Genomic DNA, 24,528 nt, shown 5'->3' on the forward strand with positions numbered 1-24,528 from the left:
GTGTGCTAAAAGAAAACGTACTCAAAGCACAAAGGAATCCAGTAGTTACAAATATTAATTGATAAGTGAAACAGCTGAACTGAATTTTGATTCACAAATCAAAATGTGTCACAATAAATTAGTGTTTTGAATCAGCCGATTTACAGATGTTTTAAGTCACTTTGCAATCTGTTGTAGAAAAATATTTGCCAAGTCAATTTAGTCATCAAAAAGTCAAATTAAAGATGCGTAGCATTCAACTATGGGTCTCAACGCCTCTTTTCTTCCCAGGGTACTGCATTTATGCCGTCTCTCTAAATACATTTCCAAATGCCTGCTCTCCAATACTCGTGTTAGTGGTACACGCTCAATTCGTTATATGCTTGATTCTTAACTTGTTAGCATCATCTGTTGAATGAGCAAAACCAATCCATGATCATTTAGACAGTGATTTGGGATCTCGTCATATTATACATAAGGATTGTAATTCCAACCTTCCAATCAATGTATGTTGGCAGCACTCTGTGTTAAAATAAAAAAAGTACTTGAACATTGATTAGACTAATATATAGTCAATTGACCTTGTTATAATTAAGACAGTATGAACATCAAATTTGAAACATTTGGAAAAGCTTTTTAAATTAGAAAAATAATAACAATGCGTTATAACAATCTGTAGTGTTTAAAAAGTATTTGTTTCTTTTTTCACTTTGTGTATAGTCAAACATACAATTTTTGCTTGCACAAAAGTATTTTCCCATCATTAGGTGCAACACATTCAAACATCCACCATAACACACTCTGCTTCTTTTTGCCCAAATTGAAGTTTCTTTTTACCCCAAAGAAAAACAAACATTACCTGTGCCTGAAACACCTCATGTGACAATGTTATCACTCCCTTTAACCCGGCATGTTAGGTGAAGGGAGGAGGGAGAAATAACCCACCATTACACTACAAGACCCACCTATTACAAATGCCTTCAGAAAAAGGAACCATATAGAATTATAGCTGGATAGCTGTCAGCTACATGGATGTATTCCCCCGAGGCGTTCCAAGTGACAAGTTGCCTATGACACTCCGAGCCATACAACCCATAGTTGAATGCTACCCGTCTTTAATTTTACGGTGTGTATGCCCCACCTGCATCTCGTTTCTATTCCCTATCACCATGCTGAGGCATTGTAGTGGTTGGAGAGGGGAGGCACCAGCGAACCATGTATTGCATAAACAAACTACCCCTCCAATGAGGAAAAAGAGTACCTGGTGTCCTACCACCCACTCTCAGTCGCCTTCCCACAGATGTTAGGAGACGCGGGGAAGGCAATGAGGATGCGCTATCCCTCCTCCACGATGTCACAGCATTTGCTTAAGGATCCCATAATCCTCTGCTGTAACATTGCATTAGGCGATTAGGCATTAATAAAGGGAAATGCTTGATGCGGGCGTCAAATGGGCGCCATGCACAGAAACCACATGAAACCTGGGGAAGTCTGCCGCGACCGCGGGTCATCTCTGAGAAGCCTTATAGACTGATGAAGGGCTCATGATTATGGGGTAATGACCTGGTCCCAAATTATACATTGGGGAAGGGTCATTATCCCAAGCACTCCTGATCCCGCCTAAGGTCTATAGCTACTCGCGCATAAAAAGGAAAATGAACCTTTTTAGGTTCTGCTAAAATAGGAAAGTTTGAAAGCAGCTTAGATTATAGACTGCATTCCGAACACGCTGATTTGCTGAGATGAGGTCTATAATGGAACCCGAATGCTACTTAAGCTATATGCACACTGACCAAGGACTCTACTCAATATTTTGGGCCCTGAATACTGAGGAAAAGGTCCAAGCAAATTAAAGGCCCATAAAACCTGGTACGGCCCTTGAGTGGAGTTTATAAAGCTTCTATAAACCACATGTTTGATGACAGTATGTACTACTATTAGCAACCCAGGAAATGGTAGTTCTTTGCCAGCAACCACAGGGGCTGACCTATGCAGTCACCCCGTTATTCACCCGCCTCCTGCCCGTCAGAGGATGGTCAAGGCTTTTGAATGGATGAACTCTATGGAAGGCTCCTTACTTCTCTCTTCGCCCTCTTGTGTTTACCCTTAAAGAGATGATCAAAGAAGTGCTGTCTCTGGATGAGAAGATCAATGACCTAGCACATGAACTCTACAAACAGCGCTCGCTGCTGGTCATGGGGCGAGGGTACAACTATGCCACGTGTTTGGAAGGTGCATTGGTAAGTCCTGGTGAATTTCATGTTTTCTGTTTCGTATGGCTCTAGATAGGCTTCTATGAATTCCCAGCTTTTCATAATTGAAGACGAACATGATGTGTGGGGTACCTTCATTCTGTCTGCACACAAATATTGGATGCAAGATTTTCTTTATTTAGGCCGTTTAAGATTGACTGGCAGCTCATAACCTGCTTAATTAAAGGAATAATTGAGAGCATTATATATCATAATGGCGCCATTGTGATGGACAGTGCTGGATACCCCAGCAAGCTGGGTGGCTAAATATTATTTGATGGGTCGGAAACCTTTGGGGCAGTATTATAAAAAATATGCACCAGTCCAACTGCAATTAGCACTAGGGCAAACATTGCCCTACGGATATATACAATGATTCTGTGCATGAATACAAGGTTTCCCCTGGCACTGTCATTGATGGAGAGTTTCTGTCTCCATCATTGCCCCCTAATTTCTTATGTGCATCACACTACTACACATATCACACCTCTAGGCTGCTTCATGTGCATATTTAAAGATGGTTACATTGAATGATCAGCCTTGGAAAAGCGCGCTGGAGTGCGAAACGCTCACCAGTTAAGTGAGCAGATCTGGCACAACAATCCAAATTGAGAAAGCATACTCCATTAATATTCTTCATTTCAATTAATTCGGCTAATTGGTTCTTCTAAACCAAATGTTATCACTGCACGCCTACTCCTAATTCAACCGGTATTGCTTGCTAGCCATTTTCATTTATGGGCATAAATGGATTGTCCCCCGCTGAGGCCACAGGCAGGTCTGCATTCTTCGCTCAATAAATGGAATGAAACGCAGCACCGCCTTTTCACCTCCATCCACCTTCAGAGATTATGTTTCTGTAAATGTCTGGATCCCTTCAGAGGCAGGGTACCAACATTCCTACTTTACGGAAACATGTGCTTTAACTTCCTCTAGCACTGGCGCCATTATTAAAATGTAATTCTCACTTCTTCAGTAACTATATAATATCTCATGCTTATATAGTGCCTCCTGCCAGATCCCTGCTTCTAAGAACCATAATAATAGCTGTTGTTATTATTGTCCCAATGTATTAGCCTTGGAAGGATGAAGGGCATTGCCGCTAGTGTAACCTGTGTGGTGCGGGTAGAACGTAGGTGCCTTGGCAAATCGCTTAACTCACTGAGCTAGCTTGCCAGCAGGTCTTTCACTAGGAAATTAACTGTCACAATTGTGTCATATTGTACCATTGATCTTGCGAATCATCCTCATAGGTACCCTTGTTGATTACCCATGAGCACACTGAATTCATGGGGACACCTAATCATATTAAATCGCTGAACCCATGTCATTCACAATATCTAAATAAACAGCAAATACACAGACTATATCATTATTTTGTTCTTTTTTTTAAAATGTGTTGTTGATGTCCTGATGCCAATAGTAACATCTTTTCTATTAAACTACTTTTCAGAAAATTAAAGAAATCACCTACATGCACTCTGAAGGTATCCTGGCAGGGGAGCTTAAGCATGGGCCCTTGGCCTTAATTGACAAGTACATGCCTGTTATCATGATCATCATGAAGGACCCGTGCTTCACAAAATGCCAGAATGCGCTCCAGCAGGTCACTGCGCGACAGGTGAGAGCTCTGAAAACATCTGTCAGCGTCAACAGGGAGTTCTTTGTGACCGTTTTTACTTTTGAGACTAGATGGCTGAAATGTCTTGCATTAGTTTATTAGTTTAATAATTACAAACCGACTCAGTAAGAAGTCTACCTAAATATCATGATACCACTGCTTGCTGTAACCTATGCCCCTTCTCCTTGGACTCAGGACTTACTTTACTTGTGTTTCATCGCCTCTGGATTGGCTGCCTTGTGCACTGTGCAGTCCTTCTTCCTGTCATACCCACCCACCCACGCCCACTGTACCCATGGTTCTCTCTGTCTCCCCTATCTACCCTAACTGTTACTCTATCACCTATCCTACCTCTCTCTCAAAGTCTGTAAGGAAAAGGTTTAAGAAAGCGCTCTTGGCCTCCAACCCAGGCCTCCCCAGACAGACTATCACTGACATCCTCCTCACTGTCCCTTCTCCAGACCTATGGACGCCCCATATGGTCTCTATCTTATCCCCTTTTTCCTCCTCACCCTTTAACGGTGGAACCAGATGTGAAGTTCTCTTGCATACTTCTCATCATCTAGGTGCATCATTAATGTCTACCAAAATAGCAGTACTAAGAAAACGAAGGGGGACTCCAAGCAAATGTATCCACGGCCGTGCTTGGAAAGAACACGTATATATAAAGAGCAACTAAGAGACCGGGATATGAAATCTTGTTTAGGTGAGGAGCAAGACTGAATAATTATTGACACAACAGATTAATGATATAACCAGATAAACGCATCATACAATATGAGGTGAAAAAATTCAATTCACTTCCTAAACATAATAGAAAATAGATTTATTGATTTAATAAAATATATCATAAAGGTTATAAAATTTCATAATATATCAAAAATAGAAAATAGTAAAATGCAATTCAGAAAAATACCAATGAATGATTGTCAAATACCAATCACTCTATATAATGTGCAGCACAACCAGACCCATTCACATCACCGGTAACTCCATCCATACTACACTCATACATACCTAAAATGCATGCCTCAACTACAATGGTGATTACAAAAATACACAAGCTATACATAAACAAAAGCAACCAAATTACACACAATGTTGTAGTACCATTCACAGATTCTAGTCAATAACCAACACTGTATTACTAGAAAATGAAGTGTCCCGAAATTGGAGACCTTAATACGTCAGATTAATTGACAGTTAAATCAAAACAAGAAAAGATCCGACATGTTTCTTTCCCTCTTCATGATTGACTTAATTATGTGGAAATTCATCAGGAAAAACAAAAGGCCTGAAGTCTTCGGTGATACATGGTACCGGGTTGTTGCAGAACACTGTATACCAGTCTTGACCTGACACCTAAACAAGAGAACAGGCATTACTGATCTCATACCAAATCAATTCAATGGATTCAGTACATATCTGTATGACGCTCTATCAATGGGCATAAATACAAGGTCAAGTGACCTAGTGAAGAAAAATTCACCTAAATGGGGTCACAAGCAAAATAATGAATGGACCAGCCGAGCATAAAACCTGAATCAATAAGGTTATAGCCCAGAGTATAATGTAAGAGAGTGAAAAAGAAAAACCCCGTAGATGGTCTGGGAGTAAATATCGGTATACAATCTGATTAATAATCACAAGGAATCGTTCAGGATATAATAGTGACACGTTGCAGAAAATAGAGGAAGTCGCCCTAGTCTCATTCTGGACACTAGAAGCTAAAACAAGCAGCACGTGCATGGTTAGTAACAGTCTGGCAATAGAACACAACCCCCCGCAAACGACCGCAAATGTTGGAGAAAAGGGTGGCAACAAGATGGTGAAGGCTAGACATCGAATAACATCAACGGTATGGGGTAATACCTGAATTATTTATTATAATCGCATAAGAGAGGAAATTCAATCAAGGTAGCAATAACTCAGCTGTTGACCCACTCCCGTTGTGTAAGACACTACATGGGTCACGAAATGTTGAACCAAACACTGCATAACCAAGTCATACTCCTGGAGATACAGCCTACAGGAAAAAAACACAGAAACAGACAAAAAAAGGGAAGTGTTAGATTTATGTTGAGTCAAACATCAATACAATAATTGTTACTGGATGACATGTCAGTAACAAAAGTCGGTAACAATCAAAATCCGACACTAATAGAATGGTGGAATCGGGACCAAGGGCAATTACTTGCCACAACAGTGTCAACAAAGCCGTTGTTTATAATTGAGCAATGGCGTGTATGGTCACGCAAGTGGAGGGAAATTCACAGGTGCGTTAATGGCCGCTGCGGATGTGTCTCAAAGACGGCGATTCATAGTGCCTATCAGATAAACCGGTAGACACAATTACCATCAATGGATAGCAAAGTCAGAAAAAGCAGAACAATAACAATTAACACTTTGTGTCAGAACCGATTATGTACCCGTGCAGTGTACCAAGGGATGTCGTAAAAGAACGCATACAGTAAAGGGGCAACTACTTAAGAAAGACGTCAGAGTCGCCACAGAACCAGCCCGTATCAGGAGCCCGTGCAGAGTATGAACCATTAATCGTTTGACTCGAGTGCCAATAGCCCGCGTGTAAACGAAGTGCCGTAACATGATAATATGGAATAGATGTGCAGAAGAATGAACAATGTAACTAGGAGTGCCGTTAGATATGTGAATAACCCATGCGCTCTGCCGATAACAAGTGCACAGTCTCATGCTTACCAAAAGCGAGCGCCCGACTGGTGTCCGTTGTCAGAGTGAAAACGTCTTCGCGGAAATAGACGAAGGACTAGCAGAGAGCGGTATAGCTGCTCAATATATGCCGTGAAGCATCATGGTAATTGTCATATTTAAAGGCAAGCTGAAGGGTCGTACAGGCGGCCATATTGAAAAAGGCAACAACAAACAACAAACATATAAAGATACTATGCACCTAAGCTGTGGCAGGACTGAAAAAGCCAATTCAGTGCATAGGACGAATCATGATGACATAATAAAATAAGCAAAACTGTAATAGTCATCATACGGAGTCAACAGTGCCCAGGTAGAAATGGAGAACATAAGTAGTACCTGTTGTATTGTATTGTGGCTACATCCAAAAACCTTAACTTACAAAACAATGTCTAATTGTTCATTGAGACCAATCAGGTGACTCTTGGTTAGAAATATTAACCTAATTTCCTCTTTCACCATAATATTTCTGCTTGTATTACAACCATTTGCGGTATGTATTTTCTTTAAAACTATCCATTTTAGATCTTCACAATCATGGTTGTTCGTCAAAAAATGACCGACCATGGGAGCTGTAATATTTTTATTCCTGATACAGCTCTTATGTTCAGTTATACGGATCTCAACTTTGCGTTCAGTTTGCCCAATGTACAATTTTGGACAGGTGCACCAAATGGCATATATAACTCCACTGGTGTTACAATTAGTGAGGACATGTTGTTGCCAGGGTTTTCTGAGGCCTATATCCACAGATGTGGTACGTTTAGTAGACGAACAGCATTTACACATGCCACACGGGCATGGCCACTCGGTCTATCTAGACCCCATTGTTCAGTGATGGTTACTTGGGAGGTGGACCGGTCACTGATGTCATTCCTAGTTATCAATTCTTTAAGCTTACGTCCACGTTTAAACGCACATCTCGGCGCCGGAACAGGATTATTACCCTTCGATAAGAGATGCCAGTTCTTCCTGATTATACTCACAATCTTATGCGAAAATGGATTGTCAGTGCTCACAAACACTAAACCGTCCGGGTCAGATGTAGATGATTTTTTCTTATACTCTAGCAGGGCTTGGCGATGGTTATTAGAGGCCCTTTTTAGAGACCGTTTTACAATTTTACGAGGGTAACCTCTTTGAATGAGATTATCACTCAGAGTCTCAGCTTCCTCGCGGAATATATCAGGATCAGTGCTGTTTCTCTTCAACCTCAAAAATTGGCCAAAGGGGAGATTGTCGCGAAGTGTTTTGGGGTGAAAACTGTCATATCTTAATAAAGAGTTCCGGTCAGTGGGTTTGTGAAAAGGTTTGACTTGTAACGTGTTGTTGGTGTTATTCACTACAATCGTGAGATCTAAAAAGTAAATTTTCTGTCTGTCATGATGAATAGTAAACTGTAAAAATGGATTGATACCATTTAACCAATCGAAAAATGCCAATAAGTGTTGTTCGTCTCCGTGCCAGATCATCAACACGTCATCGATATACCTTTTCCATAGGACCTGATGATGACGAAAGATGTTTACCTCACTGTAAATACTTTGTTGTTCAACTGAATTAACATAAAGGTTAGCCAAGGTAGGGGCCACTGCTGAGCCCATGGCTGTCCCATAAATTTGTTGGAAATAATCATTATTAAATTTAAAGTAGTTCTCCGTAAGGGCCAATGAAGTACACCAAAGTATAAACACATTGGGAGTAATACCTGGTGTATGTTTGGTCAACAACTGTTCTTCAATCATGTCTAAAGTGGATGATTGTGGAATTTTGGTATATAAAGAAACAATATCCAGGGTCACCAATATATCTTCACTGCTGTTAAAGGGAAAGTGTTCAATGAGGTTGATGACACTGGTGGAGTCTTGTATGAACGATTGCATCTCTGTCACGTAACCCTTTAAAAAGGAATCTGCAAATTTTGCTAGAGGTTCTAGTAGAGAGTTGGTCCCTGAAACTATTGGTCTTCCAGGTGGGCTAACCAGGGTCTTATGGACCTTAGGTAAAATGTAAAATTCAGGAACTCTCGGGTCACATTTGACCAGATATGCTGCTTCTTTATTGGTAATCCATTTCCTGTCTCTTGCCTTCTCTACTTTCATTGTGATCATGGCTTTTAAACGGGCTGTGGGGTCGTTACTCAATGGCTTGTAAAAACTTGTATCTGCCAGCTGTCTGTTGCATTCAGAAATATAGTCAGCGCGGTCAAGTAAGACAATGGCACCCCCTTTGTCAGCACTGCGAATTACAACCGATTTATTGTTTTTGAATCCAATAATTGCTTGGCATTGTAGATAAGAACAATTCTGGAAAGTGCGTGTCATTGCTGATGCGTCTAAGTTATCTAGTTCAGACATCACTCTCCGTTCAAAGACCACAGACTCAGGACTATGGCTGGAACTCGGGGGACAAAAGGTAGATGGATTATGGAGTCTGCTGTTAGCATGCTCCATATCAAATGGATTGTCCTTGAAGTATTGTTTCAAGTGTATTTTTCTGAAGAGATTCTGTACTTCCGGGCGTGTATTGAACCGGTCATAAGTAGCCATTAGTACAAACCCAAACCCCTTTTCAAGCACTGATGTCTCTACATCAGTGGGTGTATATGTAGAGAGGTTTATTAGTAGGCTGTGTTGCTCCTTGTCACTCTGGGTTCGTAGTCCCATGTTGACAAGTCCTAGTCTGAAAAACCAGTAGAGGGACCACGTCCTCGTTGTGTTGGACGAAAGTTCTGAGCTCTATGTCTATTGTTACCATTACCCCTTCCCCTGTCTGAGCCTCGTCTTTGGAATTTGTAGTTGGGATCCTGCTGAAAACCATCATCATCTGAGCTGTGTGAGCTATAAGATGTATTAGCAAAACGGACCAAAGTAGCAGTTTCATGGCCTAGGGCTCTCAGCCCATCCTTCTTCTGGATAGGCGTCTCTCATCTCTCATGAATGTCCTCCCCTCTCCTGCCACCCCTCTGACTGCCACTGGTCTGGCCCCTCCTCCCCCACCGATGAGTGTACCATGTCCATGTACCCCACCTCGGAGACCTTTAAAGGCGACAATCAGCTTCACTTATCTACCCTCTATCCTCGCTCTGCTGTTAAACACTCCTCTGACATCTGTCACCTCCTTGAGGACTTTGACCTTGATGTCCTTGTTCTCACTGAGACGTGGTTCAATGCCAGCTCTGTCACTGCTTTTGACACCCTCCTTCCTGAGGGCTGCAGGATCCTCTCCAAGCCCAGGACAAACTGTCTGGATGTGGAGTTGCCCTTGTCTTCCCTGAATGGGTCCCTGCTACTATCATTCCCACTCAATCCTACTCTTTCTTTGAATGCCTCATCTGTACGCTGGATGTTTCTCCTACCATCTCCCTCATTCTCGCCACTATCTACAGGTCTCCTGAACCTTCCCCCTTTTCCTCTCTGAATGGGCTGACCTCTCCTCCTCTCTCCTGTTCTCCTCCCACAAACTTCGCTTCCTTGGTGACTTTAACATTCACCTTGACTCTCTCTCTGGCCCGACCCACTCTGCAGAACACACCTTGGATGAACTCATATCAGCAGACATATTCTCTCCAACCCTCTAACTACCCCTCTCTCCTGGTCTGACCACTCTCTCCTCCCATCTAGAGCTCCTTTGCCTCCCGGCGATGCATCTGCCCGCACTTCCAGTCTCCTTCTCTGTCATTCGACCGATGAAACATGTGTCAGTCGCTGCATTTGCCACCACTTTCATTCCTCCTCCAATCCCTCCTATTGACTCGCATACCAACTCAGCACTTGCTAACCATCATCTCTCCATCTCAAACACTCTGGACATCCTTGCCCCTGTCAGGAGGATCCCCATGAAGCCTGCAATTCTTGGTATGACTCTGACCTGGCCGCTCTGAAACGCAAGTGCAGAGTTGCTGAGCAGAAGTGGCAGGCCTCTAGCACATCCTCTGACACACTGGCCTGCTGCCTGCTCCAAAGGCAATATCGATTCTCCATCCACTGTAAGAAGAGGGTCCATGTCCAAGCCCACACTTCTGGAGTCACTGATAACACGGCTAAACTTTTCAAAATCTGCAAGGAACTTTCCAACCCTACCGCAGTCTCCTCTTTGTCTCTTCCCTCCCAGGCCCTCTGCACTGCACTGGCCTCCCACTTCTCCACCAAAAGTCCTGTCCTCACTCTCTTTTACTGCTCTCCCCACCCCTGCTCTGCTCTTGCCTCCATTGGCCCCCCTCTCATACTCCTCCATACTCTCCTCCTTCTCTCCCATTGCACCGGATGAGCTCTCTAGAGCAGTCTGCTCTATGAAAGTCTCCTCCAAACAGGTGCTCCCCTATTCTTTCAGAACTAGCAAGGACACCATCTCCTCTCTCGCCCCTGCCTTGGATAACGTCTGTAACCATTCCTTTGCCAATGGCTCTTTCCCACAACCCCTCAAGCACACCCTTGTGCACCCTCTCCTAAAAAAGCCATCTGCTGACCCTTCCTGCCCAGTTAACTATCGCCCCATCTCCATCACCCCTTCCCTGGGCAAACTTCTGGAGAAGTTGGTCTTCCCCCAACTGACCCACCACACTGAATCTGCTGACTGTCTCCACACCAGTCTGGCTTCAGAGAATCCAGAGGCATGGAAACCGCTCTCATGAATACCCCTGGAAGACCTGCTTTAAAATCTTGACTCCAACTCTCCCTCCGTTCTGATCCTTCTCGATCATTCCTCTGCCTTTGACATGGTCAATCAGGTCATCCTCATAAATTGTCTCCACGACACTCTAGGCATCACGGACAGGGCACTGGCCTGGCTGACCTCCTTCCTTCCTTCCTTCCTTTCTAATTGACCTTCCCAAATGCAACTGGGCCCTTTTCTATCCTCCACCTGACTTGCTACCTGCAGCGTCCTTCACGGCTCTATCCTATCACTGTGGCTTTTCAACATCTACCTTGCCCCTCTGGCCCACTTGATCTCCACCTTCTCTCCTCACTTCCATTGTTATGCTGATGACACAAGCTGATGACCTTTAAGCTTCCCTTCTCTACCTCATCTTCCTCCTCTCTTATATGTGACTGCCTGACTTCTATTCAGGCATGGTGCTCTGCTAATTATCTCTGCCTTAATGCCAGTAAGACTGAGATCCTTCTCATTGGGACGCTTGCTCCCTGATTTCCTCCCACTCTCTGCCCACCCTCCTTTGGCCCCTTCCCCTCACGCTCTTGTGAGTCACAAAAACCTTGGGGTCATCTTCGACTCCCCTCTCTCCTTCTCTCATCACATCACGGACCTTGCCAAGAAGTCTTATTTTCAGCTCCACTTCCTCAGAGGTATTCTCCCTTTCTCCAGAAGCTCAATGTCTCCAGAGCTCTGGTTCTCTGTAGGCTAGACTACTGCAACAGCCTCTTCCTCAATCTGCCTCTCTCCTCTCTCTGCCCTCTTAAACTAATCCAGAATCGGGATGCAAGACTTATCCTTGGCCTCAAGCCCAGGGACTGCATTTCTCCAGCCCTAAAATCTCTCCACTGGCTCCCAGTGGCTGCTAGGATCAAATTCAAAACTCTCTGCATCCTCCACAATACTTTCTGGGGCCTGGGGCACCTTGCTACATCCAACTTTCTCTCCCAAAATACTTACATGCTAGAGCCCTTCAGTAGATCAGACGTTTCTCCAAGCAGAGAGCGGGGGGTAGATCTCTTTCTTCGGCAGGAGCCTCCCTGTGGAACGGCCTTCCTGTCCCTCTTAGATTTGAGCCGGATCTCCTTAAGTTCCAGAAACTTTGCAAAACGTTGGCACTTGTCCTCCTGGTCTCCCCTCAGCAATTGCCCTGCACCTGCACTTCTCTCCCCTTTCCCTTATCCCATCTCATCTGCCCTGACCTACACCCTCCCCTGCACTTATTGTCACTGCACTTTCATGGTCTGAATGTCACAAGGCCTACTAGGACCATTTATTGCTGTTGTTTTCTCCTCGCTACCCCCCTCCCCCCCACTTCTTTTTGTCTTTTTTCACCTTGAAGCACTTGTCTATAGGCGCCGTACAAAAGTCCAATAAATAAATAATTAAAACTGCATATTGCCACACTTTACTAGCTGTACTTTCCTAGCAGTAGAAATAATTTGCGCAGTTAGGTTTGGGAAATCCATACGTGCATGCGTTAGTCTTGCTTCATGTCGGGTGAAATATAGTTCTAAAAGTGTTTTGCTACCGTTCATTCAAGGAATGGGATTATCAACGTGGCATATCTTCTGCATGCATTAGGTTCTGTAGGTCTCGGATCTTGAACATGGCGCATATTCTGCATGTATTAGATTCCATAGGAGTGAAGGGCAAGTAGAGCCAGCTCATGTGGGATATTCCAGTCGGTGTATATGCTGTTATCTACATGCAAGCGGCACGGCTTAGTTAAAAATCCTACAGAGCTGTTTTTGAGTTGGTTATAGGCACAGTCTACTGAAGCTTAACCTGGCATTCTAGGGCAATGGATTAGTCTTCCGTTTTTTGGAGTGCTGTGCTCCTCATCTCTTCAGAGAGACTGCATGGAAACATCCAGAAGGCCCCTAATAGACTCCGACGGTCAGCCTGCCTTGATTGGAATCGGTGATGTGGTGCTGGATCATCTGTAGGGATTCCCGGGTTTCCTCCTGGGATATTTGCTTTGAGGGCTGCACAGTCCTTGAGGAGCGATGGCCCGATGAGTGCGGAGAGATGCTGCGGCCTGTAGAGGAGGGTGAATGGAGCCTAGCTGTGGTGTTCAAAGGCTGTCCTGTGCGGCATTTCTTTGAATGTCTGGACACGTTTCATTTCAACAAGAAATATAATATTCACTGCTTGCAAGTGGCCACATATTGTTTGAATTTGACTGTAATGAGGCGGAATCCCTGTTTTCTGTGGTCAGTAAGTGGTGCTTGGGGGACATTTTAGGTAAATGATCGGACATTAAATACATGTTTAACATGAAGGTGGTGTTCGTTAAGTTTTGGTGGACAACACTGGTGCCATTTCACCAACTTCATGCATTTGGGGCCTCATGCATTGTCTCGGGATGATAGCTCAGGGGCAACGTGCTCGCCTTGGGAGCAAGACGACACGGAGCAACACAGCTTCAATCGCCGGGGCCGCGCTTAGAAACCTCTGGGTATTAAGCGCGTTATAAATAACCCATCATATCACATCATGTTGCAGAAGTGACATGCAATACCCTTTAACTCTGTCCAGTGACTTAAAGGACCAGCCCTTGAAATGTGTGTGCCCCTTACTGTCAGTAGAACAGTAAACATGCAAGGGTACCACTCCATGACGTGTGCCGGTGGTCTCACCCAGAACCGTAGGAGGAGCAGTTGCCTTTCCTTGCTACCCTGAGATGACACCCCTACTGCCAATCCTCTTGAGAGCAAACATGTTCCCAGCCTTTACACTGCAAAGCAACAGACACGAGCATCCTCATCACGTGCTAAAAATGTATCATGACAGCATCGGGAGGATAGCTCAGTAGCTACGTGCTCGCCTTGGACGCAAGACGACAAGGAGCAACACAGGTTCGATCCCTGGGTCCGCGCTTAGAAACCACTGGGTATTAAGTGCGTTAGAAATAACCTATCACATCATCACCTCTCCATTGTTCCATTGGGTCCAGACTCAAACATAAAGGATGGAGCTGGAATTCTGCTCTTTTGAGATATTTATGCACCTAGCAGATGGAACACCCTAGTGAACACCCTTTTCCCCTACGTGAAGCAAAACTATACATGTGTTTGTGGCAATACAGAATACAATGCAGGTGTTGTAGGGAAGGATTCACCAGTCAGAGTAATGGCACAGATTTTGAAAAGAAACTTCAGAAGATAGAGAGTAAAATGGCAAGTGCAAGGAAGAGAAATGTTTTAAAGAATGTTGTCTTGAATAATTACCCAGCATTTCACACCTTATTATGCAACCTATGTCTTACAGGGGCGCCCGATTATCCTCTGCTCCAAGGAAGATAATGAAAGCACCAAACTAGCCTACAAAACCATCGAGCTTCCGCAGACCGTCGATTGCCTGCAGGGAATCCTGAGTGTCATCCCCCTACAGTTACTCTCATTCCATTTGGCCGTCCTCCGCGGATTCGATGTAAGTTCACTTGCAGATGATCGATGGGAAAATCATACTGAAAACTCATTTTTATTCAGTTGAGAAAAGGGCTAATGCATACATCAAAAGGTAATGGGCCTCATTACAAGTTTGGAGGTAGCCATGCCATTTTTAGCGGCATGGCTACCACCAAACTCGGGTCCGGGTCCCGAAAAATGGGAATTACTGGGACATTCCGACCTTTGCGGGCCCGGTAATTCCCATTTGCGGAACCCGGACCCGGTACATCCCCATTTCCATTTGAGCCCCCGTGGGGAGGATGCTAACAACGTTCCCGTTAATGAGGGGATCGTTGTTAGCATCCTGTTCTGCTAGCGGATGCGGCTCTGTGTTAAACGAGTCTTCACGAGATCGTTGGTTACCTTTTCTTCCTGTAGACCGTGGAGTTGAGGTTGCCAGTATGTCGGTGTATCTATTGCCGATGAATGGGTAGCGCGAGAAATTAGCCCAATCCCCTCCTGACGATATAAGACAGGACGGCACTGAACCAACTCCCAACGCCACGGGTGGCACTTCTCAGAATTTGCGTGACGTCGGGACAGTGTTTCCACTGGCTGAGAAGGCTTGATGAAGACACCGATGATAGCGGAAGCTGAACACAGGAACTTCCAAGAAGGCAGCAAGGCACAGGTACCGGCAGGGCAGAAAACAGGTAAAGGAGAACGGACTGCAAGGAAAAGCAATACAGACAGGGGAATCCCACTTCCTAACAGATAAGAAGATTCTAGGAACCCAGACAGAACCTCCCCTACCCTAAACCAGGAGGCAGGCAAGGACCCAGCAAAACCCCTAAACCAGGAGGCAGGCCAGGGACCAGCAAAACAGGGAAGCAAGGGTTAGGAGGACCAAGGAGCAAGAAGGGGATAAGGAGAAAAGGCAGGGCTAGGCAGGATAAGGCAGAGCAGGGAACTGGAGGGCTGGGGCACGAGCACCAGGACTCCAGCAGCGCATACACAGTAACAACCGCGTTGAGACGCGTTGTCCCTGTGTATGCGGTGCCCTTTTAAGGCCCGGGGTCAAAGCGAGGCTTGGAACGCATGTTCCGACACTGCGCATGCGCGGGACGTCGAATACTGACGATCCGCGCATGCGCAGATCCTCGCAAGATGGCGGCGTCCACGGCGCCCATCCGGACCGCGGGTCGGCGTGAGGGGAGACGCCACCGCGGATACAGCCTCCATGAAGGAGGAGACCGTTGCGGCTGTGGACCAGGGACCCCAGGACAGGTGAGTGACGCCCGCGAGCGAGCGCGCGGCGTGACACCATATCCCCTCCCGGACAACCCCGGAGCACCGGGTTTCCAAGGATAGCGGAGATAGAAGTCCCGAACCAGGCGCGGTGCATGCACGAAGGAGCGCGGTTCCCAAGTGCGGTCACAAGCAGGATAACCCTTCCAGCTGACTAGGAGCTGCAGAGCACCCCGCCAGATCCGTGAATCACATATCTCCTGCACCTCAAATTCAGGAACCCCCCGAACCAAAACCGGGGCAGGACGGGAACAGGTATGACCCATAACATCGGGCACATAGGGCTTCAAAAGGGAAACGTGAAAGACAGGATGGACCCTCCAAGAACGAGGCAGAGACAAACGAAAGGCAACAGACGAAATACGCCCAATGATGCGAAAGGGACCAAAAAAGCGGGGTGCTAGTTTCACAGGTAAGTTGCGTACCGGTAGATTCTTGGAGGACAGCCATACCATGTCCCCAACATGAAGGACAGGCTCAGGGCTCCGTCTCTTGTCAGCCCGCTCCTTCATATGTGCTTGTGCCACTGCCAAGGTACCGGCCGCCAGACGATGTTGATCGCGGATCAGGGACACCAGTGCATCTGCAGATGGTACGGCACTGGAAGATGTAGGATGTACTGGCAGCAGTCTGGGATGAAGACCAGTGGAGCAGAAAAAGGGGCTGAGTCCGGTAGCGGAATGAACAGCGTTGTTGTAAGCTGCTTCCGCGGTGTCCAACCATTCCGACCAGTTGTCTTGGGTAGCATTGGCATAACAACGTAGGTATTGCTCAAGGGTCTGATTGGTGCGTTCCGTCTGCCCATTAGTCTGCGGATGATAGCCGGAACTCAGGGCTCGCTGAATGTCCAAATGCCGACACAGTTGGTCCCAAAAGGAAGAGATGTATTGAGACCCCCGGTCTGATAGAATCTTCTCCGGAAGACCATGAAGACGATACACCGTGTAGAAAACGTCGTGCCATCTGGGAGGCAGTGGGCAGCTTAGGAAAGGGCAAGAAATGAGCAGTCTTGGTGAAACAGTCCACCACCACCATTATACACGTGAAACCACCAGACAGGGGCAGGTCAACGATGAAATCCGTGGCGATGGTATGCCAAGGGTACGGAGGCGTAGGCGTGGGTTTCAGAAGACCAATGGGCCTTTTGCGAGGAATCTTGGTCTGGGCACATACAGGGCAGGAGTCCACGTAGTGCTTTACCAGTGCGGCCCATCCAGGCCACCAGTACTGCCGTGCAACCAGTTCTTGTGTTGTGCGGACTCCACGGTGACCACAAACGACGGAATCATGGCAATTCTGTAGAACGATTTTCTGGAGTTCCAAGGTGGGAACGTACAGACGATCCTTGAAGAACAACAAGCCGTCACGTTCTCTGATGTCAGCGCGTTGTAGTATCTGTGATTTTGAGGGATCCGTTCGTGTGGCCTCTACCAACTGTTGGAGCTGGGGAGTCACCATCGATAGAAAATGTTTTGACGCTATCAGAGGTTCCGGTTCCTTGGCACCTTCAACGTTGTTTTCCAGAGACCGAGACAGGGCATCAGCCTTAGTGTTCTGGGAACAAGGAATGTACGTGACGGTGAAATCAAACTGCGAAAAGAAAAAGGCCCAACGAGCATGACGGGAGGTTCTGCATTGCAAAGAGCGCAGGAACTGTAGATTACGGTGATCTGTGCGAACCACCACCGGGTACCTCCCACCCAGCAAGTGATGTCGCCACTCCTCGAAAGCAGCTTTTATCGCTAGTAATTCCTTTTCTATCACCGCATAGTTTCTCTCGCTCACTGACAATTTCCTTGAGTAGTAAGCCACTGGGTGCTCTGTTCCCGTGATTGCATCTTGCTGTAGTAGGACCGCACCAATTGCGTAGTTCGAAGCGTCTGTTTCAACCACAAATGGCTTTTCATCATCTGGGTGTCTAAGAACAGGAGCCGACATGAATGATCTTTTCAATCCCAGAAATGCCTCCTCGGCCTGCGTGTCCCAGAGAAATGGCACCTTGGTACTGGTCAGGCGGGTTAGGCTGTTGGCCAGTTGAGAAAAGCGTGGAATGAAGCGTCGATAAAAGTTGGCGAAGCCCAAGAACCTTTGAAGCGACTTCACGCCATGTGGCGGTTTCCATTCTCGTATAGCTTGCAGTTTTGCGGGATCCATCTGCACTCCTGTGTTGCTGATCACATAACCCAGAAATTCCATGCTTTCCCTATGAAATTGGCATTTTTCTATTTTGGCATACAGGCCGTTGTCTGTTAGTCTACGGAGAACTTCCTGAACATGCGCAACGTGTGCAGTACGAGTGTCAGAAAAAACCAGAATGTCATCAAGGTATACCCATACAGATATTCCAATAAGGTCCGAAAAGACATCGTCCATGAACCGCTGGAAGACGGCTGGGGCGTTGCAGAGTCCAAACGGCATCACCCTGTACTCGAAGTGACCAATAGGTGTTTTGAAGGCCGTCTTCCACTCATCTCCCTTCTTAATCCGCACCAGGTGATAGGCCCCTCTTAGATCCAGCTTGGTGAAGATTTGTGCGGATTTCAGGGATTCGATGATGTCCCGGATGAGTGGTAATGGGTACCTGTCTTTCCTCGTGATCTCATTTAGTTGACGGTAGTCGATACAAGGGCGCAAAGTGCCCTCTTTCTTCTTGACGAAGAACAACGGGAATCCCGCGGGGGACTTGGACGGCACTATGTAGCCCTTGTTGAGGCAATCCGTAATGTACTCCTGTAGGACGCCTTTCTCGAGTTGAGTCAACAAATAGATCTTGCCGTGGGGAATGACCGCACCAGGCAGGACGTCAATGGAACAATCAAAGTGCCGATGGGGTGGTAATGGTATGTCCTCAGGCTTGGAGAACGCCTTGTGGTATCCAGCATATTCTTGAGGTACCGACTGAGTGGCACATAAACGGGCAGATACGTCAGCAGGATTGAGGGACTCCAAAATTGCAGGAAAGGTTTCGTGAAGTCCACAGTCCCGAGGACAACGTGTCGAAGAGAACACCAGGGAACGAGCGGTCCAGTCGACCTGAGGATTGTGATATAACAGCCAAGGTAAACCCAGCACCACCGGAAAAGAGGGAGACTTGATGACGTCCAATGAGATTCGTTCGAGATGCCCTTCCACAGAGAGCCACAAGGGATCGGACTTTTGGCAAACTGGACCAGAAGACAAAGTAGAACCATCGATCACCTCGACCACCGTTGGTCGTTCCTTGTAATGTAAACGGATCCCATTGGCAATCGCGAACGAGGCATCGATGTAGTTGCCGGATGCTCCGCAATCCAGGAGGGCCCAGGTTTTCCTACACTTCCCTAGCCAGGCAACACCGACTTTCAGGATCAACAAGGGTACCGGGTTCATGGGAGGAAGGTCAGTTTCAGAAAGGCGGCCCGCTGCTGCCTTCGCCTCAAACAACGGGCCTGTTAGTTTTCCTGTTTCTTCAGAGGGCGTAGCGGACAGGTGCCTAGAAAATGGACAGAACCACCGCAATACAAGCACAAGCTTTTCTGTCGTCTTCTTTTCTTTTCGGTCTCGGACAACGGGCCTCGGATGGCACCCAACTGCATGGGTTCTGGACCCACATCGGTAGGAACGGCTGGTCCGGGGTTCTGTACTGGAAGGACCGGTTGGTACCTGTCGAATCTGCGACGTTCACTCCGTCGTTCGGTTAACCTGTGGTCAATGCGTAAGACTTGTTCCACCACTGCAGGCAACGTTTCTGGCTCCGGAATGTGCAGCAATTCGTCTTTGTACTCTTCTCGTAGTCCCCGACGAAACAAGGTTTTTTGAGTGATTTCGGGCCATTGTGAATCGGTTGCTAATTGTCGAAACCGACTGATGTAGTGGATTATGTCACCTGACCCTTGTTTGATCTCCATTAATTGATTCTGGGCCATGGCTGCCAAATTGGGCGGTTTAAAGACGTCCAAAAAGGCTTTCTCGAAGGCAGAGAAATCACCCAACAGAGGACTGTTGGTAGAGACCAAAGGTGCGGCCCAAGCAAGTGCATTGCCGGTTAGGTTTCCAAGGATATACCCGATCTTGGCCTTGTCTTGACCGAAATGAGTTGACCTGAACTGGAAATGGATCCGACAGTGTGTACAGAACTCTGCCACTCGACGCGGGTCACCATCATACTTCATCGGAGTAGTGTAAGCCATGGAGTTCTCAGGTGGTGTAGCTGGTTGTGCGGGATTAGCCAAACTCCGGTCCAATGCTTGTCTGAGGGTGTTGTTCTCCTGGCGGAGGGTGGTCATTTCAAGACGCATGGCACGCATTTCTTCACGTAGTTCCTGCATGTCGTCCATGTCAAGACTGGGGGAGAGGCGTCTCAATCTGTTAAACGAGTCTTCACGAGATCGTTGGTTACCTTTTCTTCCTGTAGACCGTGGAGTTGAGGTTGCCAGTATGTCGGTGTATCTATTGCCGATGAATGGGTAGCGCGAGAAATTAGCCCAATCCCCTCCTGACGATATAAGACAGGACGGCACTGAACCAACTCCCAACGCCACGGGTGGCACTTCTCAGAATTTGCGTGACGTCGGGACAGTGTTTCCACTGGCTGAGAAGGCTTGATGAAGACACCGATGATAGCGGAAGCTGAACACAGGAACTTCCAAGAAGGCAGCAAGGCACAGGTACCGGCAGGGCACAAGACAGGTAAAGGAGAACGGACTGCAAGGAAAAGCAATACAGACAGGGGAATCCCACTTCCTAACAGATAAGAAGATTCTAGGAACCCAGACAGAACCTCCCCTACCCTAAACCAGGAGGCAGGCAAGGACCCAGCAAAACCCCTAAACCAGGAGGCAGGCCAGGGACCAGCAAAACAGGGAAGCAAGGGTTAGGAGGACCAAGGAGCAAGAAGGGGATAAGGAGAAAAGGCAGGGCTAGGCAGGATAAGGCAGAGCAGGGAACTGGACGGCTGGGGCACGAGCACCAGGACTCCAGCAGCGCATACACAGTAACAACCGCGTTGAGACGCGTTGTCCCTGTGTATGCGGTGCCCTTTTAAGGCCCGGGGTCAAAGCGAGGCTTGGAACGCATGTTCTGACACTGCGCATGCGCGGGACGTCGAATACTGACGATCCGCGCATGCGCAGATCCTCGCAAGATGGCGGAGTCCACGGCGCCCATCCGGACTGCGGGTCGGCGTGAGGGGAGACGCCACCGCGGATACAGCCTCCATGAAGGAGGAGACCGCTGCGGCCGTGGACCAGGGACCCCAGGACAGGTGAGTGACGCCCGCGAGCGAGCGCGCGGCGTGACACTCTGTACGTCTCGTCTGACCAAGTGTACAGGGCATACAGGGAGGCCCCGCAAGCAGACCTCGTAATGAGGCAGTGAGGCAACAATGGCGCCACTAGCACTACCGCCGCCGTTGTTGCCTTACCGCCAGCGTCGTAATGAGGCCCAATGTGTCGTTTTCAACCAATTGCATTAAACAGGGGGGTGGTATCAGAGCAATGGTTAGCATCTCACCTGCACACGTTGAAAGGGAATACAGATTGATCATTTTTCTCTGCATACCTTGAAAACCATCATTACTTTTTTTAACCAAAATGGAGTGTTTTATTGCTGGCATTTATTGCTCAATATCCCAATGCAGGTGTGTGACGACTGGATCTTCATGGCCAGTTGGGCTTATTTTGCTAAAAGTGTAAATTGCACAGAATTGCTAATCTGTGTGCACTTCCATGCAATTGGCTCCTCTCTGTGCAGTTGTAAATGTCATCTGCTGTTAACTCATGTCGGAAGGCATTGTAGCTATACGAAGGCTAACTCCATACATTCCAGTATTTTTCCACTAGCATGGAAATGTCAAGCTGATGGAAAAGCCTTGAGTCTTCATAGGTGAAGCGGCAAAGGTAGGTGGCAGCATTAATTCTGTTGCCGGCTTCTACTCTGCTGTCAAGACCTAGAAACTCCCACTGGATGCTAACCCAGATGTTGCAATAAAGTTCCAGTGAACTTTCTAAAACGTGGCTTGCGCATTCACAAAACTCCTCATGTAAGATTTGGGTTGGTTGGCAGATCCTGGAAATCTTTCTACAGCCCAAATCTGCCTAATTCTCCTTCCAGAGCCAGGAATCTCCGGGGTTATGCGGTAGGTTTGGGATGAGACTTGCACTGAAAATTCATTGAAACTATAACTTCAGAGCGAGGCACCCAGTAGATATTCCACATACTTACAAAACAAGCGCTACAAGCGAACGAAAAACTATTGAAAAAAACAGTTTGCCATTTATTTATTTTTATTTTTTGGATTTGTAAAGTGCACTAACACCCCGGGGCATCGACACGCTGTTGCAAGAAAGTGTCTTAGTTACAGGGAGGATTGCTTTGCTCAAGGTTACAGAGAGCATGGAACTTAATCGATCAAGAAAGTTACATAGGTGGTAGTCTGCTACATACATCATACATTTAACAGTGAAGGATACATAGCATGCGGAGACGTAATATACAGCACTGGAAAATCTGCAAAGCCCGCCGGACCCTGTTCGTACAAATAGCAGAGTTTTGATGGCTTTCCGGAAAGCTATGTACGAGTCAGTGCTCCTGAGGTGCGGTGGTAGGGAGTTCCAGTGGGACAGGAAACCTGGACCCACCTGCGCGAGTCCTGAGTGTCTTAGGAATGGTGATTTGGTCAGTGTATCCGGTTCCGGTGGGTCTGTCAGAGGTGGGTTTGGCAATTCTCTGTGAAAGGTACATGGGGGCAGTGTTATGGATACACTTGTGCGTGAGGGCGAGGGCCATTATACATGCAAAAACGCGGTCCAGTGACCCACACATATTTCAAAATGTTCGCTTAGGGATTCATTTGGAAATAAGTGGCGATTTAATACATTGACTGGCACTTTTACAGAACTGCCAAAATCTGAGTTTCCCATCTGGAACTATTTGAGGCTGTCTGTTTGTGTGTGGATGAAATTTCCTCTGCGTAAAAGTGTGACTGGGTGAGAAGTTATTTCATGCATTAATGGGTGTTTCCCTGTGGAGTTCTATGGGACTGCACAATGGGCAGTAATTCAAGGGTCCATGTAACCCATTACCTTAGGCTTATCGCATGGGGTGCCATCAGCAGAGTTTGCCGGTATCACTAAGAGCCCCATTCAGAGTTTGGCGGTACTACTCCTGGTATCCTACCAAAGTCTTAATGTAGTCTTTGGTGATGCAGCCCTTTCTGGCTAGGCTTAAGACTTACAGCTTGCCCATTTCTCCTTCCCCAACTTCCTTTAAGGCCCTTGCCTTCTTCTCCCTTGCCTTCTGAGTCAGCAGTGGGGATCTGTCACCTAATTCTAGAAATAATATTATTTGATGTTTGTATAGCGCCTGCTGCCATTGTTAGGGCTTCGAAGCATAGCATTGAAGAAGCCGTTTGCTGGTTTAGGGAAATGACCCTTCGATGGAGTCCACATTTACTCATCAATAGTACCATTTTCTTGTTTTAGGTTGACTTTCCAAGAAATCTGGCCAAGTCTGTGACCGTGGAATAAATTCTTTCGTCAGCACATTCGTGAAGACTCCGGGACCCCTGTTATAGATGTTTCTTCATCTATTCAATAATTTTGTATTATTGAAATTTCTTGATCTGGAAGGAGATATCAGTGAGCTGCACATGAAGAGAGACAGTTCCATTGTGTTCTATTTTTGTATGTAGTGCAACCTGGAAACCGTGACTGCCTGTCCTACAGAGCTATCTGGCGGTGTACAAACATGCTCAGGCCTCTCTCTGCTCCATCCCTTCCACCTCATTTGAGAGGCATGGACCCTTCAAGAAATAAAGACAATCGCCCTACAGGCCAGGCCGCCTCTGCAACTTGAGATGCTCCGATCATGTGCCTTACAGATTGAGTGCTTTTAGCCCAGTCAATTTAACCAAAGAGAAGGAATACAAATGTTTACATATGCTGTACAGATTTCCTTTGTGTACTACTGTGCAATATATATATATTTACACTACTCTGTTTAGAATAACTGTGAACATCATAATAGACAAAACTTTGTAATTATTTTCTGAAATGTTTAAAGGTATTTATAACAATAATTGTATAGAAGAGTTTTTAACTTATTTTGTAATTGCTACCTTTCTGACTTTTATTTTTTAGCAGTGTAAGATCAAGGGTTATGTCAGGGAACATGTTCGCATTGTGCAACTAACCATTATGAAGGCCTGTTCCAACACTTGAAGATGCATGTTTTCATCTCATGAAGGGAAGCAACTCAGGACACGTCAATGAGTGCAGGAGGAAGTACCCATTGCAGAAGATCCCCTGAAATCAATGACTGAGTAGAACAGAAATCCCCGCATCCATTGGGAATGTGGAATACCCGCCCCCACACCTTGCCTAGAGTGATCAAATGGCCCCTTGACACCGTCTTTACAGTCCTTGGGCCATCTTACTTGAGTTGTGCAATGGTAATTTGCAATATTGTACCAATATTTGCACCGGGATAAAAATTGCCCAGATGCAAATATATATTGTCCAAATGCATGTTTGTATCAGGGTCATTTTTGCACCAGCGGTAATGCAGTGCACGGTTCTGGTTCTGTAGCAACAGCCAAACATACACTTTATGCACA

At 46.5% G+C, this 24,528-nt stretch overlaps 1 protein-coding gene across 1 annotated transcript in view; it reads left to right on the forward strand.

The window, feature by feature from the left end:
- GFPT2 (glutamine-fructose-6-phosphate transaminase 2) overlaps positions 1 to 23,991 on the forward strand; it is a 131,042-nt gene extending 107,051 nt beyond the window's left edge. The window contains exons 17-20 of the mRNA XM_069652649.1: positions 2,092 to 2,219; positions 3,685 to 3,852; positions 14,506 to 14,667; positions 23,396 to 23,991. Coding sequence (XP_069508750.1) covers positions 2,092 to 2,219; positions 3,685 to 3,852; positions 14,506 to 14,667; positions 23,396 to 23,440 — 503 coding nt within the window. The 3' untranslated portion in view covers positions 23,441 to 23,991. The remainder of the gene's footprint in view (positions 1 to 2,091; positions 2,220 to 3,684; positions 3,853 to 14,505; positions 14,668 to 23,395) is intronic.
- The last annotated feature ends 537 nt before the right edge of the window (positions 23,992 to 24,528 follow it).

Source organism: Ambystoma mexicanum, chromosome 3p (assembly GCF_040938575.1).
Source record: "Ambystoma mexicanum isolate Mex_15411 chromosome 3p, UKY_AmexF1_1, whole genome shotgun sequence".
NCBI classification, from domain to species: domain Eukaryota; kingdom Metazoa; phylum Chordata; class Amphibia; order Caudata; family Ambystomatidae; genus Ambystoma; species Ambystoma mexicanum.